This window comes from Pelobates fuscus, chromosome 6 (genome assembly GCF_036172605.1).
Source record: "Pelobates fuscus isolate aPelFus1 chromosome 6, aPelFus1.pri, whole genome shotgun sequence".
Classification (NCBI taxonomy): domain Eukaryota; kingdom Metazoa; phylum Chordata; class Amphibia; order Anura; family Pelobatidae; genus Pelobates; species Pelobates fuscus.
This window is the reverse complement of record NC_086322.1, coordinates 91,535,640-91,555,661: the sequence shown is the minus strand read 5'-3', so window position 1 is coordinate 91,555,661 and position 20,022 is coordinate 91,535,640. Positions and strand designations below refer to the sequence as shown.

The window sequence follows — 20,022 nt, the reverse complement described above, 5'->3', positions numbered from 1 at the left end:
TTTTGAGTGCATAGATATACAGAAAGACTTGCTCAGCCACAATAGCCTTTGCAAGCACAGAGTACCAAATAAGGAACATTTACATGGCTTTGATAAAGTTGCATATTTGTTAATAGTAAGAGTAATACAGGCTAGATATGTAGGTCCTGGTAGCCAAACTACACTTGAAGTGCTAAGTTAGATAGATAAACTGGACATGAGGAATATGTTGAAAAGAGTAAACACAAGTACAGACATTCCTCACTTACCCAACGGGTTCCGTTCCTACGACCCGGTCGTAGAACAAATTGGTCGGTAAGTGAGGAGTTAAGGGATTCCCTGCTCTGGTGCGTTTGTCTATGTTCGGGGAAGTTTCCCCCGAACATAGACAGGCACACCAAAGCAGGAAATCCCCAAGACAGCTCGCACTTACACCTGGTCATAAGTGCGAGCCACCGCTAAATGTGGACCACCTGTAATAGAACATGAGTAGTACCACTGGGTGAGGAATTGCTTAAGCATGTGGTGTGCAAAAGTAAACATAAGAAGCAAAAGAAACTTAGAGCTATCTGCAGAAGTTTAGTAGGCAGTAGCCACTGGGATAATAGAATACATTAAAGAAATCAGCCAATATACAACATTTTTTGTATTCATCCCTGGTTACCCCTGATGACTCAAGCCCCACTTAACATTTCCCCATCGGCCCCAGGCCTGTATACAGTCCACAGCACCGGTCTCACGTGTCCCAGTACGGTTCATGTCCAGGACATGGTCTTGAGGACCTTCATATGCTGCGCCTGTTGAGCCAACTGCCTGCCGAGGGTGTGAGTTGTGCACAGGATATTTCCCCAAGTTGAACCGTGGCCTGGGAAGACGTTGGTTGTCAGTAGTAACAGAGGTTCTGGCGTCTTTGCGCTTTCCAAGGTGACCGCCTCTCTCTCTCCAGCACAGGTCCAAGACGACGGCTTCTGTCAGCTGATCATTGTAAGTAAACTTTGTCAGGAGGGTCAGGCTGGATTGCAGGAATGACTCCAGGTCTGTTTGCTTATTGCTGGATTCTGAGGCAGAATTGCTACCATATGCAATTAAAGGCTTTAGTGAGTCGCTCCTCATCTGATGCCCACAGCGTGGTCTTTGTTGGAGCTGAGAGTTTCCCATTTGCGGCCATTTTAGTACGTCGTGTTAGGTCCGCGGGAATCGCAGAATTCAGCAGAGTTGAGTGGGTAGCACTCCAGTGGGGACCGGGATCACCCCTGCTGGTCCAAGGGGAGAGGTAACTGGGTGCTTGCACAGGATTGAAGACACCCGGGCTCTGGTTCTGGGGATCGGCTGCCTCCCGTGACCCGTTATGCCTCATTTGCCGCAGTGGAACTACTCCACTCGGTCGAGTCTCTGATCGCTTTCCCTTGTGTCAGGAGCAGGGACTGCTGTTATCCTGTTGAGTTTTTAGGCTGTAAAATGCTTTTTATATCGAGATTGTGGAGGAGCTCATGCAAGATGCGTCTTTCCTCCGCGGCAGTTGGGCCTTGCCCCTGGGTTTGTTTTTTTTAAAACAAGGATTGGTCAGATAACTTCTTCCAATGATAGAACTCATATATGGGATAATTCCTTTTTAAGATGATAATTTAGCAGAATATACAAAACTGCCTTTAATGTCTGCCAGTTTTTCATTAACGTAAACATTAATGCATTAAATCAACGAACACTTAATTAATCCAAGAAATTTTTTACAAGGAGAGACATTAGCCAGACATGAACATCGTGTTGACTTTCAAATGTCTTTCTCTTTGGTATTAAGTGCATACTCAGCACATCAATAAAAGAGCATACAAAGGCTAGAGTTAGCTGTGATGTGTCCGCCATCTCTTAAGGTGAGCTTATTGCAAAGCAGCAGGTCCAGGAAACTTTGCTTTTCTGTGAAATCTGAGTTAAGAATAGCATTTTATTTCAAACTGGGATGTAGCCGGGAGACTCATGGCAACCTTTAATGAACATCATTAGTGCTAGTGGCAAGGTGGTGGCATTGATTTGCTGAGAGCATCAGGTGGCACTCTCAGCCTATCACTGGCTCAACCATGGTGAGTAAATAGACATACATTTTAATCGTGTTTATTTTAATTTTGTTTTTATGTTCAGTAGATACCATGAATGATTTTTATTGCCCTATGAAGAAATAATCTTTGTATAGAATGCTACTTCACTGAGCTGCTTGTTAATGGCTGTACACTACCAATTAGCTATGTGTGAATTATACCATATATTGATTTGTCTGCCTTTTCTTATTTTCCCAAAATGAAATCTAGCATGTGAAATTCTGGCTATTCTATTTTTAATTTTGGAATTCTGTCCCCCTGCAGAAATTAGCGCACAGTCTGATGCCAGTGAAATTCGACAAGACTGGAAACCTACATTCCTTAGTAATGAAGAGTTCACCCAGCTCATGTTGGAGGTATGCATGGTTTGTGATACTGACAGTGTTATAAGGACACTAGCATAAGAATGAGAATTAAAAATATAAAAAAAATTGAATGCACCATATCTTTAAATTATTTAGTGGTGCAGAAGTACCCTATGTTTTGTTTATATTCTTCTAATTTATTTGCTTGCCTAATATACATGCAATGTATCTGCTTTATTATTCCCAAAGAAATGCGTTGGGGGGGGGGGGGGGGGGTGGAGAGATTCATGCACACAGTGAGCCCTGAGACAGACGAGGACAATTAGACAAATACTTTTTCTACAATGTTTTAGGTATAAGATTGTAACGGAACATTACCTTTGCTTGGGAACATTTATTACTAAACCGGCCCTTTAACCACTAACTAGGTATCTGCACATTAACAGAGACTATAACCACAATGGAATGTGCTTAGCTGGTTCATGTGGATTACTTTTAACACAGTTCGGGACATTTTACCATTGTAACAAACCTCTACCTTTTGTTTGCTTTTACCATTATACACATTGCCTAAAGAAAGACTGTCTGGCCCTTTAACTATTTTTGGACAAAGGATTGGTAAATTTGATATGGCACTTCGTATACAGCCGAAGTAGTCGAAGTGGCTGCCATTAAACAGTCGAACACGTGGCAGCGGCCATTTTAATACAGCCAGTCGAACGCGGTCAGCGGTGTGTGCCGTCAAATCCATGGAACGTAAATCGGCCACACGATTGCACGAACACCGCTAACCTGTACCTCCCCTACCCTTCGACACTGCGGCTGGAGACTAAGTCCCGTTCAAAGATTCGAACACCCGTTCGAATGGGACTTTGTCATTTTGGCGTAAAATAGACCTACATTAGACTAGTGAACACTGCTAAAACGCACCCCAGTTCCACTTCGACACTTCGACAAAAGTCGAAGTGAGTTCGACGATTCGAACGCCGTCTTCGGATGGGACTTTGTTATTTTCAAAGCAGAAATAGACCGACCGCACAGCCTGAATCTGTGGAACTGTTTTTGGGCATGCAAACAGGCGTGCGGTCGGTCCAAAGAGACTTTTTAATATTTCTGGAACCACTGGACGGATTCTCACGAATTTTGAATATGTTGTTCCATGATTTATGTTGTTCATAAAAATGTAAGTTTTATTCATGTACTATGTAAAATGGGAAAGTTCTTAAAATGCATAAAAAATATAAGTTTTAGCTTGGAGATAATTGAGTAGATACAGTAAGAAACTCAATTATCTCCCAAGCAGAGGGGAGGGAATCTGTGGGTTGTAACCATTGTTTGATTGGTTAACGTCTAATTGGTTGTGGGCGTCTCCCTTGCATGGGAGCACTGCATGAAAGGAGAATCCCTGTCATTAAACCTCAGTTCTTCTTGACCCTTCAAAATGTAGCCTCGTCTCGTTCTTGGAAGGGGATTTTTACTGCATTATTACTTTACTTTTAACAGCTGAAATTGACTCTCCTCTTGGATCTTGTGGATGGGAATAACCAACTTCATTACTATACAGCCACTTGCCGGGAAAAAGGACGTCTCCAACGGCTGATACCCTCTCACAACCTGGGTAGCCGTTACAAAGATTTTCAAGGATTTTTTTAAAACAGGATTAAAGAATCAATGCCATCTGTAATAAACAGAAAACAAACTAACAGTTCTATGATATTCTATGATTTTCTGTTTTTTTATTAAAAATATATATTTCAGCTGTCAAAGGCTTTCTAAAAGTGGTTCTGTCACTCTGTGATTTTATTATCATGTTATCCTTTCACAAAAGTTCTGATTTTCCAGCAGTGTTGTAGTTTTGGACATATTGCTTTTACTTATGGAAACAATCCTGCTTTCGTCTGGGTCGTGCCTTTTTGCTCAAAATGCGTAATCATTCAATTGTGATTAGAAAGGTGACCTGCTGTCCTCATTAAAGTTAAATAGGTTAATAAAACTTCTTTAAAAAGTGTCCTTTTAATTGTAACTGTAATTAACTGTATCGTAAGTATTTGCGTGGAAATATGTATTTGCGTATCGTTGGTAAGATAGTTTGAAGATTTACTAAAGGTGAACACAGTGTGGCATTAAATTTATAACTTAAGGTGTGTTTTCATTTCAGGCACTTGATGGGTTTTTCCTGGCGGTTATGACAGACGGGAATATTATCTATGTATCAGAGAGCGTGACTCCCTTACTTGAACACTTACCAGTGAGTTCAATGCTGTAACCAAGTCATTGTTTCTGCATAATGTTTAAGTATTGCTTTCTTCCCGATGTGTCATGCAGGAACAGAATTGTTTCTCAAAGGGCACTAATGGAAAATCCTGGTGCTACATATTCTTACAGGAACCTTGCAGGTTCCTTAGAGGTCAGTGATGGCCAGTCCTGGTGTTACATAAGTTTTGTGGAATGCATTTCCTTTAATGTCTGGTTAGTATCACAGAAAGTGTAGTTCAGAAACATCTGTCATTACAGATTAGACATTACTGTTGAAGCCTCACTGCCCTTCAGTACAGTGAAATGGCGTATGTATTGTAAATAACTAAGATTTGTATGTTTTTCAGTTATTTACTCCTCTCCAAGCCCATGTCCTAAAGAATATAATTATCGTTGTCTGAGCCAAAATGTTCTTTGACCGACAATCTCCACCATTCAAATTGTCATCAGAATGGGCTGTCCCCTTGCTGGAACAAGAGAGACTATGGGGTGACGTCATAATCTTGGTCTAAAAGCTTATCACTGGCTAATTAACTTTATTCAGAGCTTAAATTGAGCATTGCATATAGCTATGGTTATGGCAGTAGCTATATCAGTAGATGGCCCTTAGGAAAGTCCCCCATACAGATCTCAAAAAAAAAATTTCCTTCACTTGTGCCATTACAGAGAGTACATATACAATTTGCTAATCAGACTCCAGGCTATTGTTTTGGGGTTACTGGATGTTTAACTTGTTTAAAAAAAAAAAAAAAAGTGTGGAAATTTTGGCTTCAGGGGCTCGGTTGTGCACTGCAGCGCTTTAATAGCCCAACCGGGCCCCTTCGAATCCAGATGGAGAGCTGGGAGGGATTGAGAGCCAGTCACTTCCTCACAGCTCACCCAGACCCAGCTGTGTCGAAAGGGGGAGCAGCGAGCACAAAGAGGGACCGGACCATGAGAGGAGCAATCCCCTAAGTCCCACCAGCCACAGCCAGCAGAAGCCACTCTTCTGCACCTAAAAGGTAGGGGACTGGAGGGTGGCTAAAGTTGTGACCAGTGTGTGTGTGTGTGTAAATAGTGTTTGTATCTCTGTGTGTGTGTCATTGCTTGTGTCTGTGCATCTCTATGTGCCAGTGTTTGTATGTGTGTGTCTGTATCTGTATGTGTCAGTGTTTGTATCTGTGTATCTGCACGTGTAACAGTGTTTGTATCTGTGTCAGTGTTTATTTGTGTCTTTTTGTGTCTATATGTATGTGTGTAGTGTTTGTATTTGTGTATCTGTATCCATATGTGTATCAGTGTATCTATGTGTCCATATCTGCCTGTGTGTCAATTTGTGTATCTTTATGTCTGTATATCTGTGTGTAATTATTTGTATCTGTGGCTGTTTATCTGCATGTGAGGCAGTGTTTGTATCTGTATGTGTTGCAGTGTGTGTGCATGTTTTGCAGTATTTGTATCTGTGTGTTTTTATTTGCTTCTTTATCTTTATGTGGTCAGTGTATCTATTTGTATCTGTGTAGTGTTCTTATTTGCTTCTATATCTGAATGTGTCTGTGTGTGTATCTGTGTGTGTATCTGTGTGTGTATCTGTGTGTGTATCTGTGTGTGTATCTGTGTGTGTATCTGTATGTGGCAGTGTGTGTATGTTTTGCAGTATTTGTATCTGTGTGTCTGTGTTTTTACTTGTGTGTAAATGTATTTGTGTGTCATTGTATCTGCATGTGTGGCAGTGTTTGTGTGATTGTGTTTCTCTATCTCTTTGTAGTGTCTGTTTATCTGCATGGATGTCAATGTGTGTATCTGCAGTGTGTGTGTGTGTGTGTGTGTGTGTGTGTACATACGTACACCTGGGGCAGAGGAGGAGCAGGGGAGACTAGGGCAGAGAAAAACATATACATTTGATATAACACAACTATATATATATATATATATATATATATATATATATTACAAACATTTCTCCAATGTGAGCGTTACAATTTATTTATTTATTATTGCCATTTATATAGCGCCAACAGATTCCGTAGCGCTTTACAATATTATGAGAGGGGGATTTAACTATAAATAGGACAATTACAAATAAACTTACAGGAACAATAGGTTGAAGAGGACCCTGCTCAAACGAGCTTACATTCTATAGGAGGTGGGGTGTAAAACACATTAGGACAGGAATTTACAATCAAGTAAGGTGGGCTGCCCTTTAGGAGAGGGCAAGAGACAGGTATGTGAGGTAAGGGTTAGTCTTGGAGGCCATAAGCTTTCCTAAAGAGATGGGTTTTAAGGCACTTCTTAAAAGATGCAAGACTAGGGGAGAGTCTGATGGCGGTAGGCAGGCTATTCCATAGGAAGGGAGCCGCCCGTGAGAAGTCCTGCAAGCGCGAGTTGGCCGTACGAGTGCAGACAACGGACAGGAGGTGGTCACGGGCAGAGCGGAGAGACCGAGAAGGGACATACCTATGGATCTGTGAGGAGATATAAGAGGGGCTAGAGTTGTTCAGTGCTTTATAGGTGTGAATTAGTACCTTGAATTGACTCCTATAGCATACAGGAAGCCAATGTAAGGACTGGCAGAGGGGTGAGGTGTGAGAGAAACGACTAGAGAGGAAAATCAATCTAGCAGCAGCATTCATTACAGACTGTAAGGGTGCAGTACGGCTATTGGGAAGACCAATCAGGAGAGGGTTACAATAATCCATGCGGGAAATTACTAGAGCATGGACAAGCTCCTTGGTAGTATCTGGTGCAAGAAAGGGGCGGATGCGGGCTATGTTTTTAAGATGGAATCTACAGGATTTGGCAACATGCTGGATGTGAGGCTCAAAGGTGAGACCAGAGTCAAGTATGACGCCAAGACAGCGCGCTTGCAAGGATGGACTGATGTTGGTACCACAAACTTGGAGGGAAAGGGAAAGAGGAGGATCAGTATTAGGAGGAGGAAAGACAAGGAGCTCAGTTTTTGAGAGATTGAGTTTCAGAAAGCGGGATGACATCCAGTCAGAGATGGAAGAAAGGCAAGCAGTGACACGTTGCAGGACGGCAGGGGAGAGGTCCGGGGAGGAGAGATATAGCTGGGTGTCATCGGCGTACAGGTGGTAGTGAAATCCAAAAGAGGTAATAAGTTTGCCAAGAGAGGCAGTATAAAGAGAAAATAGAAGGGGACCAAGGACGGAGCCTTGGGGAACTCCAACCGAGACAGGGCAAGGGGAGGAGGTATCATTAGAAAAAGAGACACTGAATGAGCGTTGGGAGAGATAAGAGGAAAACCACGAGAGGACAGAGTCACAGAGACCAAGCGATTGAAGAGTTTGAAGAAGGAGAGCATGATCAACGGTGTCAAAGGCCGCTGAGAGGTCAAGAAGAATTAGTATGGAGTAGTGGCCTTTGGATTTAGCTGCGATTAGGTCGTTAGTAACTTTGATAAGGGCAGTCTCTGTAGAGTGGAGAGGGCGGAAGCCAGATTGAAGGGGGTCAAGGAGAGAGTTGGAATTGAGGAAATGAGACATACGGGTAAAGACAAGTCTTTCCAGAAGCTTTGAGGAAAAAGGGAGCAGGGATATGGGACGGTAGTTAGAGGGGGTGGATGGGTCGAGGGATGTTTTTTTTAGTATAGGTACTACAGTGGCATGTTTAAGGTCAGCAGGGACGATGCCAGAAGAGAGCGAGCAGTTGAAGATGTGTGTTAGAGAAGGCACGAGACAAGACGAGACAATTTATGGATTGGGAAGCCTTTGTAAGCCCTTATCTTGTAAACTAGCGCAGACTTTCTGTGGCTGTCCAATCACAGACTTCCCAATGCATCTGAAAGAGAAGTATTTGCAAGGCACGTGCTAAGCAATTGCTGCTTCTTGAGTTTAGCCCCACTGAGCTAAGCAACCAGGAAGTAACAGCGATGGGTGTCCAACAGCCGGTGGGGGGAGGAGGGTGTAACAAGGTTATTTTATAAAAGTGCAGATTTCTATGAGGATCAGCACTTTTTGTGTAAAAAGAAAAAGGAAGCACACTTTTCACACGTAAATCAGACATTATACATATCATTGATCATAATGTGTGTATTGTCTATTGAACAGAACACATTTTGATTGTTTTTCTTTTCCTATAAATTTTGATTTATAATTACTAAATATAGATTGAAAGCCTAGACATATGATCTACTGATTAGATTAGTACCAATATGTGACATGTGTTTCAAATACTTTTCTGTACACTAAATATATTCTTACAGGCAAAACTGGGCTTTTTTTGCTTTTTTTTTTAAACAATAGATTACCGTATATACCGTATATACTCGAGTATAAGCCGACCCGAATATAAGCCGAGGCCCCTAATTTTATCCCAAAAAACTGGGAAAACTTATTGACTCGAGTATAAGACTAGGGTGGGAAATGCAGCAGCTGCTGGTAAATTTCTAAATAAAATTAGATCCTAAAAAAAATATATTAATTGAATATTTATTTACAGTGTGTGTATAATGAATGCAGTGTGTGCGTATGTGTGTGTGTATGAGTGCAGCGTGTGTGTGCATGAGTGCAGCGTGTGTGTGCATGAGTGCAGCGTGTGTGTGTAGGAATGCAGTGTGTGAATGCAGTGTGTGCAGGGCCGGTGCAAGGATATTTGCCGCCGTAGGCAAAAAACATTTTGCCGCCCCCTCCCCCCCATCATATGTCCTGACTTCCCCTCCTCCTCCCTCAGTGGTCCTTACCTCCCCACCCCCGTGTTCCTTCACCCCCCCCCAGTGGTCCTGACTCACCCCTCCCCTAGTGGTCCTTACCCTCCCCTCCCCTAGTGGTCCTTATCCCACCCCCTCCCTCTCATAGTGGTCCTTATCCCCCTTCTCCCTCCCATAGTGTTCCTTTATCCCCCCCCATCCCTCCCATAGTGGTCCATATACCCCCCCTCCCTCCCATAGTGGTCCTTATCCCACCCCCTCCCATAGTGGTCCTTATACCCCCCCTCCCTCCCATAGTGGTCCTTATACCCCCCTCCCTCCCATAGTGGTCCTTCTACCCCCCCTCCCTCCCATAGTGGTCCTTATCCCCCCCCTCTCTCCCATAGTGGTCCTTATACCCCCTCCCTCCCATAGTGGTCCTTATCCCCCCCCCTCCCTCCCATAGTGGTCCTTATCCCCCCCCTCCCTCCCATAGTGGTCCTTATACCCTCCCTCCCTCCCTCCCATAGTGGTCCTTATACCCCCCCCCCTCCCATAGTGGTCCTTATACCCCTTTTTTTTTGTTATTATTAATTTTTATTTTATTATTATTATTATTATTATTTTATTATTATTTCTTATTTTATTTATATATTTTTTTTTCGTCCCCCTCCCTGCTTGATATATGGCAGGGAGGGGGGCTCTCCTTCCCTGGTGGTCCAGTGGCAGTTCAGTGGGGGGGAGAGGGGGGCTGGCAGAGCTGTACTTACCTGTTCTGCAGCTCCTGTCAGCTCTTTCCTCCTCTGCGCCGTCCGTTCTGCTCTTCTGTCAGCTTACACTGTAAGTCTCGCGAGAGCCGCGGCTCTCGCGAGACTTACACTGGGAGCTGACCGAGGTGCTGAACGGACGGCGCGGAGGAGGAGAGAGCTGACAGGAGCTGCAGAACAGGTAAGTACAGCTCTGCCAGCCCCCCTCTCCCCCCAGTCTGTATTATGGCAATGCAAATTGCCATAATACAGACCTTGACTCGAGTATAAGCCGAGTTGGGGTTTTTCAGCCCAAAAAATGGGCTGAAAAACTCGGCTTATACTCGAGTATATACGGTACTCGTGTATGTCGATCTCATGTATAAGTTGAGTGCAGTTTTGTGACCAACAATTGTGAAATATGCTATGCCTCATGGATAAGTCGAGGGTAAAACACACACTCTGCATTATATACACACTCATACAAACACACACTCTGCATTATATACACACACTCTGTGTGTGTATATAATGCAGAATATGTGTTTGTGTGAATGCAGAGTGTGTGTGTGTATATAATGCAGAGTGTGTGTTTGTATGAGTGTGTGTGTATATAATGTAGAGTGTGTGTTTGTATGAGTGTGTGTGTATATAATGCAGAGTGTGTGTTTGTATGAGTGTGTGTGTATATAATGCAGAGTGTGTGTTTGTATGAGTGTGTGTGTATATAATGCAGAGTGTGTGTTTGTATGAGTGTGTGTGTATATAATGCAGAGTGTGTGTTTGTATGAGTGTGTATATAATGCAGTGTGTGTGTGTGTGTTTGAACTGGGTGGGGGGAGGGCATTTTTATCATTTTAATATTTAAAAAATATATATTTTAATTTAATTTTTTTATTTTAATATTATTATTTTATTATTTGATTTTTTTATTTTATTTTAATATTTTTTGTTTTTTTTGTTTTTTATATTATTATTTTTTTCCATGTTTGTTAGCTGGCCAGGGAGGGGGGCTCTCATTCCCTGGTGGTCCAGTGGATGGGCTGTGTAGGAGGGGGGCTGGCAGCGAGCTGTTACTTACCTTTCCTGCAGCTCCTGTCAGCTCCCTTCTCCTACGTTCCGGTTAGCTCCACTGTAAGTCTCGCTGTCTGAGTGCCGCGCGGAGCGTTACCACGGTAACACATGGCAACGCTCTGACGCCGCGGCTCTTGCGAGACTTACAGTGGAGCTGACCGAAACGCAGGAGAAGGGAGCTAACAGGAGCTGCAGGAAAGGTAAGTTACAGCTTGCTGCCAGCCCCCAACAGGACCGCCGGGCTTGTAATGAGCCCGGCGGTCCTGGTCTGTATTATGGCAATGTAAGTTGCCATAATACAGACAGTGACAGTGACTCGAGTATAAGTCGAGTGGGGGTTTTTCAGCGCTGAAAAACTCGACTTATACTCGAGTATATACGGTAGTCAAGAGTCTTTATATTGCAGGACTATATGGTTTTGGAAACTAAATTTGTCAATGGATGTAATAAATGAGGAAGAAGTAAACTGTTGAATAAACAGGGGGAGAAATTCCAAAATGTCTTTGGTCAGTTAGGCCCAGGAAAGCTCAACTAAATTGTGACACTTTTGCAAGCAAAACAAATGTGCAAAATATTTCCAACCAATATTACCAAAATAATGATTCATCTAACCGGGAACAAGGTGATTGCGCACACAGTGGTAAAAGTTTGCAGTTGGTGATGGTAATTAACCTATATAATATAAAAGATGATAAAAATATCCAGGTATAGTATGTAAACCCAAATCAGAATGGTGAGACAGCTTGGAACTCTCACAAATTAAAGAGCCAGGTAGAAGTTGGCTCTAGTCTAGACTATACAGGCATTTAATCAATCTCAGCTTGATGCAGGGTAGAATACTTCAACTATATACACATTATGTGCCCTTTAATGTGGAATTGTTTTACATTTACTGCACGGTCACCTTAGGAAGTTGCTTTGTGAATACATTTAATGTTGCATGATCCACCTGTTGAAGGAAATTTTTTTTGTATGTGATAATTTTTGGTTTATAAACTACCGGTATATTCAGGGTTTGGATGTTTTGAACAATTAAAACAAAAAATGCACAATTCTCAGTGACATGACAATTTTTGTGATTCTGGATCTGATTTTACAGATTAAGTGACTTCTTAATCTATACATTTGCATATCGTGCCGTCACACAAACATTTGATTACGCTTTTGTGTTTTGTGTGTTAGAAGTCTAGTGAACTAATAGCTCTGCAAATGATTTTCCTAACCAGCATTCATGGCTCACAAATTCCATATTAATGACTCATATTTTTCCCTTCAAACTGACATTTTCTATCTCACAAACTAGCTGTTAAGCAGTATAACAAACAATTGATTTTCTGACACTAAAAATATATCTTTTTCTCTTTTTTTCTTTTTTTTAGTCTGATCTTGTTGATCAGAGTGTATTTAATTTTGTCCCCGAGGGGGAACATTCAGAAGTTTATAAAATCCTTTCTACACGCACATTGGAAAGTGGTTCGTTGAACTCGGACTATCTAAAAAGTAAGTGATTGCTTGAAAACTGGTTATAGCTGTGTTCATGCTTTTTTCGTTGCTTGGTTTGTGCTGCAAGGAAATCACATAATTGATGTCATACTTCTTTACCGACCTCCTGGGATGTATTCAGTAGGTAATGAGTTGTGCTGGACTGACTGAGACTTCCAAAAGTAAGGCCAAATAGCTGAGTGTATTCAAATCCTCTCTCTGCTCAACTTGACTGTTTTGGCCCAAATTGTGTTGGTTGCCAACTCATTACAACTCATTTGTGAATAACAACTTTTGTGTAGGTACTTCAGTGGAGAATATTGTAATTTTTGGTATCCTGCACAATTTAGTCTTACTGCTTATCCTTTGGCATTTGAACATCACAATGCAATGTTCTCTGCAGAGGTCTATGGGAGTTGTCAGTTCAGTAACACATACCACTCACCATTTCAAGTGGCCAAAGATGGGTCACTTTCGTTTTATATGGGGTCTTTGGAAATGTGGCTGAGGGTGGGACTTTTCCAGGTTATTTTAGATGACCTTGTGACTTACTGATAACAATTTAAATGTAAATGAAATGAAAAGTTTTCAGTATAAAACAAGACCCTAACATTTTTCTTATTTACAAAGAATATAATTTCTAAATGTGTTTATTTTAGTTTAAAGCACCCCACGTGTGAGTTATAAATGCGCACACATCAGAAATGTGGAGCTCCTAGAAAGTGGGATTTCAGGAGAAAAAAGAGGGGGCAGGGGACTGAGTCCAACAGTTAGGGGACTATTGGGAGTTATGAAAACAGCAGACCTTGTTTGATTTTGCCAGCGCTGACCTGGAAAAACAACTATTTTACAAAAACAGTTTACTTTTCTTCAGTAAAGTTAAATTGAGATACTGCACATTTGGATGTAAATAGTCTAAACTTGGTAAGAACATGCTTAGGCACAAGACACACTGGTTAGTTACATGTTTCCTGCTGGATCTGACCACAGTGATTTTAATTTGTGAGATTTACTCACTAATAAAGTTTTGTTTTGTTTTTTTTCTCAAACCTGATCTTTGTTTCCATTAAAAACAAGAAATAAAAAGCAAATTAAAAAAAAAAAACGTTTGATCCTGCTTATTTGTTCTGTGGTGAATAGGGCAGATATTTTAAGTGTTCTATATCTGTATACGGTAAATTTTGGTTTTCCTTTGGCTGTCTATATGTATTTACATGTTTTTAAATTTCCTGAACTATGTTTGCTTCTACTATTTACTCTAGAAGGCGATTCTAAGAATCTGCCTCCCTTTTTCTAAAATATGCTGTTGTCACTGTTGTTACTTTTAATCCAAAATAGGAAATATGGAAAATCCTACAATTTGGCATGTGTTTTGAGTCAACGTACCACACCTATTATTAAGTGAATACATTCCCCAGCCTTTTAAAGGAAATAGAATGAATTTCTAATTATGTAGTTAATGGGTGTTGCAAAGATCCTTAACCAGTTCAACAAAATCATTTCATTTTCAGGACAGAATAATATCAAAGGACACTGTGCAATACATATCCACACTGAACCAGGATCAGTAGATGGAATTTATATTTATATATTTTGCCAAAAAAAAAAAGACAATTTAAAAAGTTCTTGAGCTCAGCTGGTTTTAGCTTTCATTTTGCAATTCTCTTGTCAGTTTTCCACAATTTGCTGTGTTGCGAAGAAACCCCATTATGTGTAGAGTACACTTGAGAAGAGAGGCAAATTGTGTTTGTGCTTTGCAAACTAGGGAGATTATCATTTAATGTTTCTGTTTCAGCAAAAAATGAACTTGAATTCTGCTGTCACATACTACGGGGCACAGTTGATCCAAAAGAGCCGGCTACTTACGAATTTGTAAAGTTTATTGGAAATTTCAAGTCTTTAAACAATGGTAAGTTATTTGTGGGCCCTCTGTGTCATACATATTGTTACGGGTAAAACGTGTATATATTCCACAGTTAATAAGTTACTGTATAACTAGATAGCTTCCAGGTCCCTAAATCTAAATAGAAACTGGAATAAAGGGTATGACTTACCTTTTTTTCTAGCATTGAGATAGAGTGCCTGCAGCAATTTGATCCACCTCCCGTGACATCACGCCAACACTTCTAAACGTCCAAACCATTGCTCGACATTGAGAAACATTGAGAATGGAAAAGTGCATGTTCGGACCGCTCTGCTTTTCCAATGAAATGGAGGTGAGCTGTGAGAACCAAGTTTGACTCTGTTCTCACAGTGGAAGCACCTCAGCAGCTGTCAGAAAGACAGCCACTATATGTGTGCTAACCCTGCAATTACAATATATATCTACTAAACGGCAATATATTAGATTAATTGGATGGTTAAGGCTAAATGGCCCCTGCTGCACCAGACAATCTTGTCTCAATGACGTGGTCTGGATTCCTTTAGTAGACCTTTAACACTCATGTACATGAAGCACTGCTTTTTATAATATGGATATGACTAGTGAGTGATGAATTGTGTGGCTGACATACTATAGCATTGTATGTACATAGCAAGTGCTTTGTACAATCCACACTTGTTTGTTTTATGGTGTGGGTGAATGTGTGGAGGGATTTTTTAATAGTATAAACTAACTGAACAGAGAAATGTGAAGAATTGAACAATTTAGCTGGAAATGTATTTTCAGATTTGATTAGTTTAGCCTGTTATTTGCATTTCTCTATATTTCCTGGTTTAGTGAAAATAACTTGCGTGTTATTACCTAGACTCCAGATGAGTATTATAAAGTAACAGTTATGTTTTATTAAGTGTTAATCCTTTTGTTTTCACTCCTCTCTTAGTGTCCAATTCTATGCATAACGGTTTTGATGGTGCATTACAGCGATCTCTCAGATCTACCTATGAAGAGAGAGTCTGCTTTGTAGCTACAGTGAGGCTGGCAACACCACAGTTTATTAAGGTATTCTCGATTTGGAGCACTGCTCACACTACACAGAAGGAGAGTACATGTATTATGAAATGGAAGAACGATGAACTGAAAAGAAGAGAAGGATGATAAGCTGACAATTTTATATCATTTATTTATTTTAAGACTTTATTTAAGCAGATAGCAGGTCAAAGAAATAGTCATCCGAAATAAACATGCACCATCAAGTGTACAGTTGACCAGTATATTTAGTTTGAAATGAATGGACTGCATAACATAATAAATATAGATAAGCAGGGGCTTGTTATATTTAAAGGGACGTGATGAGCACAAAACTATTTTAGATTAATCCTAACCGTGTTTATTTAATGTTTGAAGCGTTTGATTTAGAACTGGCTAGCATGAACTAGTGAATAAGTGCTGGGTAAAAAGAGGGTGGATCAGCTGAGCTGTAAAACATGCAAAAGAGTCCTACCTCTTTTTAGGGACATAGGGAAATGCATGTTATTTTTTTTTTTTAACTGCCTTGTTCCATTTCATTCAAAAATATATTCATTTTTGTAATTTATGTTTTTATTGTGATTTTTCCAATCCAACAACACTATACGTGCCAGGAATATAAAGCTGTATTCCTGGCACTATAGCTTCCTCTGCCTCCTCCCTCTGATTCGCCCCCACCTACGTGAGTAAAGGGTTTATAGCCCTTTATTTACTTACCTCCATCTCCTTAGACGTTTTGTGACAAGCAGACGCTAATGCGCATGCGCGTAAAATGCAGCACATGCACTATTATTCACAGATTCAATGCTTTCCTATGGGGAAAAATTTGACGCTGGGTGTCCTCATGCAGAGTGTGAGGACACCCAGCATCAGTTACCGGACCAAAGGTCTGTTAGGTTCCATTTTTTAATGTTTATCATTGCAGCACTAAGGGCAATAGGGACACTGTACCCAGACCACTTCAATGAGCTGAAGTGGTCTGGGTGCCTATAGTGTCCTTTTAACAATGGAAAGTACACAAAAGCTATGTGTGTCTACATAACCAAAAGTACACAAAATAAACATTAATAAACTAGAAACAGATAACATATTCATTTTTAACATAGACTTTTCCTTTAAATGAAATCATGCCCAATAATTAGGCTAGTTTTATAGAGGCACACAGAGTGCATTCAAGTCTGTTTTTAGTATAACGTATGTGTATATACCTATGTGTTCTACCTCCACTCTTAATGCAGGTTGACAAATTATTTTGGTAAGAAGGCTAGTCTTCATTTTCAAACAGATCTACTATACTATTTTTTTTTTAAATTAGAATTAAAAAGGAACACAATTTGGCTAAATGAAAAATAAATGTGTACTTATTTTCATTAGCATTCTGATATGGCCCCCTATTTTCAGGAAATGTGTACTGTGGAGGAGCCTAATGAAGAATTCACATCCAGGCACAGTTTGGAATGGAAGTTTCTCTTCTTGGACCATAGGTACATTTTAGAACAGCAATTTGTCTAAAACAAGGATGTCTGCTCCATTTTCTTTTTTTCTATTTTTCATTCTATAAAAATATAACACTTTACATCTGACTGTAGATTCTTCATTTTTTTAGAGCACCTCCTATAATAGGATATTTACCTTTTGAAGTGCTGGGGACCTCTGGGTATGATTATTACCATGTGGACGATCTAGAAAACCTTGCAAAATGCCATGAGCATTGTAAGTATTTTTATGACTGTTTTGGAGTGATGCAAACCTTCTAGTGTACCATAAAAGTATGAAAAATCAATAAGTTCAATACCGCACTTAATTACAAGAATTTGTAAAAAAGAGTTGAGTCAATTGATATATATGCAAAAAAGAAACATTTATTTATTATACAAATTCTATACATAAATTCATGGGTAAGTAATCTGATGATATCTTTATGAATTCATTAATTTTACAAACTTCATCTTATATACATCCCAGAATATGTACAATTATTTACAGTCTACATACACAATATGAATGGAGTTCGACAGTTCATTGGTGTTTCAGGTAGATCCATCACTAAATAATTCTTTATATTTAGAGTAATACATATACTTCTCAGAGAAAAAAATCAAAATAAAAAAACTAAAACATTCAAATGTTGAGAAAAAGGAAAAATATAAAAAAAGGACCAAAAGAAAAAAAGTCAAAATAACAAACAAATGTGAAAAAAATCGATAATTAAATGTTCAAAGAAAAAAGGGAAAAAAAAGTTGTTTTTTTCTTATTTTCTTTGAACATTTTATTATCGATTTTTTTTTCGTTATATTTTTCCTTTTTCTCAACATTCGAATTTTTGATTTTTTTTTATTTTTATTTTTTCTCTGAGAAGTATATGTATTACTCTAAATATAAAAAATTATTTAGTGATGGATCCACCTGAAACACCAATGAACTGTCAAACTCCATTCATATTGTGTATGTAGACTGTAAATAATTGTACATATTCTGGGATGTATATACGATGAAGTTTGTAAAATTTATGAATTCATAAGGATATCATCAGATTACTTACCCATGAATTTATGTATAGAATTTTTATAATAAACTTATTGATTTTTTGTTTATTATTTTGAGGCTGTTATGGGGAACACCTCCAATACCAGCACCATTTAGTAGAAGAGTGCCAACACATTCAAAGGTTTTTTGGTACCATAAAAGTATGCACCAAACGCCTAAAGCAATTCAGTTTGCGGAAGTGCTTTATGTGTGATGAGTGTGCCCTCCTTTTTCTTTTTTCTTCATTTTACAAAATTTGCATATTTCAATAGAATTTCCTGTTATTTCCTGGTTTGGTTATCTCAGTGGAGTTAAACACAAGAGGTAGGCAATTGCCCAGAGCACCTGCCTTGCAAAGACTTTATTGTATTAGGAAGTCTGTGATTGGAAAACCAAAGAGAGTCTTGGCCGGGGTTAGAAGGGGAAGGACTTGCAAAGGCTTCAGATCAGTAAACAGCAGCTTTTGCATCCTGTTTTTAGATATAACCCCCAAAAATGCATAATTAAGCAGCTTAAGTAGTGGTGTGGTGTCTGTAGCCTGTCTCTGGAGGCTTTTCAGAGAAAAGGCAGTGTTTACATTGGTGCCTAGTAACACCTAGTGGTCGTCACTAGAGGTGCTTTCTGTGTCAGTGCTGCACATTGGCTTTCAGCGTCTCCACTATTCACATGGATGCGCTTGAACGTTCCCCATAGAGATGCATTGATTCAATGCATCGCTATGAGGAGATCCTGATTGGTGCAGCATTTTGCTGTGCATGCACAATAGTCTTCAATGTTTTTTTTTATTTATTTTTTTATGGGAAAGCATTGAAAACTGATAATTTCAGCCACTGAGGCAGGATCTTATGAGGCCAGTCGCTGCGAGACCGGTGCGGCGTAGGAAAAAAATCAAAGGGATGTCTGGGACCTTAACAGGCACTTTAGTTTCAGGAATGCATGCATGTTTCATTGGGGGTATATATACTAAACAGTGTCTTAAAAAAAAAAAAGAAAAGAGAAAATATTTCAGCAGTGAAGTGTGCCTTTTAACTCGAGATGTTTATAATTCCAGCAAGTTCTTATCATGTAATATTAAAGTATATGAATATTTGTTGCAAAAGACCCTTATGAAATTACTAGCATTCATATAGCACCAACATTTATCCAGTGCCCCGCTAAAAAGATCTGTGTGGAATTAAAGTAGGTGGATATATATCATTAAAGTGTAATTAAATAAAATAAAACATTTAATAAAAAATTCAGATATCATAGTGAAGGATGGGTGAGCATTGGTATCTGCAAGTCTGCATGTACGCTTACAGATACTATTCAGACATGCTTACAATCCCGCCAAGCACTTGCAAACATACAGCAGTGCACTCAAGTCTTGCAAAAACATTCACACTGCCACCAGCACACAAAGTAAAACACTGCAAATAAAATTCACACACATATACACCGCATTTTACATTATTCCACAGTGTTTTTTTAGGAGGGAATAATAGCTGGCCAGCAGAGAATGCAACATATGCCAGAACAGCCCAAAACAAAATACCATTACTATTAATGCTGCCTGGCTCATCTGCGCGGCTGCAAGCATGTGTCTACCTGCCACTTCCTACTCTGAGCAAAACATTTTAGAAAGAACAGTCTAAGACAATTGACCCAAGCACAGCATAAATTCCTGTGATTAGATTGGCTGCTGACAGCACAAGGTTTACAGTGTAATGTTGGGCTGCTTTAGCAACCAGCCTTGTGCAATAAATCGGGCTCCTGTACCATAGGGTGAGCTTCACATTGCAGACCCAGCTTGCTCCTAGAGAGGTCAAGGAGGACTTAACACTGGGGTGGCCAGCTCTACTTTTAGTGTCTAGAGAGAGAGAGAGAGAGACTAATGCTGCCTCCTGCATGGAATAGAAGCACCACAGGCGTCATGCCCCTTATGTAAATGGTGGCTTATCTGGAAATTGTATGATGTCCCCAACTGGCCCAAGAGCATACCTAGAGACTTACTATAGACCAGCTGAAAACTATTGGTCTATAGTAC

The 20,022-nt window shown here is 39.9% G+C and overlaps 1 protein-coding gene across 3 annotated transcripts in view; it reads left to right on the top strand.

The window, feature by feature from the left end:
* Positions 1–20,022, top strand: part of CLOCK (clock circadian regulator) — a 108,923-nt gene that overhangs the window by 67,427 nt on the left and 21,474 nt on the right. For all 3 annotated transcript variants that reach the window (XM_063458021.1, XM_063458019.1, XM_063458020.1), the window contains exons 6-12: positions 2,337–2,428; positions 4,536–4,625; positions 12,460–12,580; positions 14,358–14,471; positions 15,385–15,503; positions 16,872–16,954; positions 17,077–17,183. In XM_063458021.1, the coding sequence (XP_063314091.1) occupies positions 2,337–2,428; positions 4,536–4,625; positions 12,460–12,580; positions 14,358–14,471; positions 15,385–15,503; positions 16,872–16,954; positions 17,077–17,183 (726 nt within the window). The remainder of the gene's footprint in view (positions 1–2,336; positions 2,429–4,535; positions 4,626–12,459; positions 12,581–14,357; positions 14,472–15,384; positions 15,504–16,871; positions 16,955–17,076; positions 17,184–20,022) is intronic.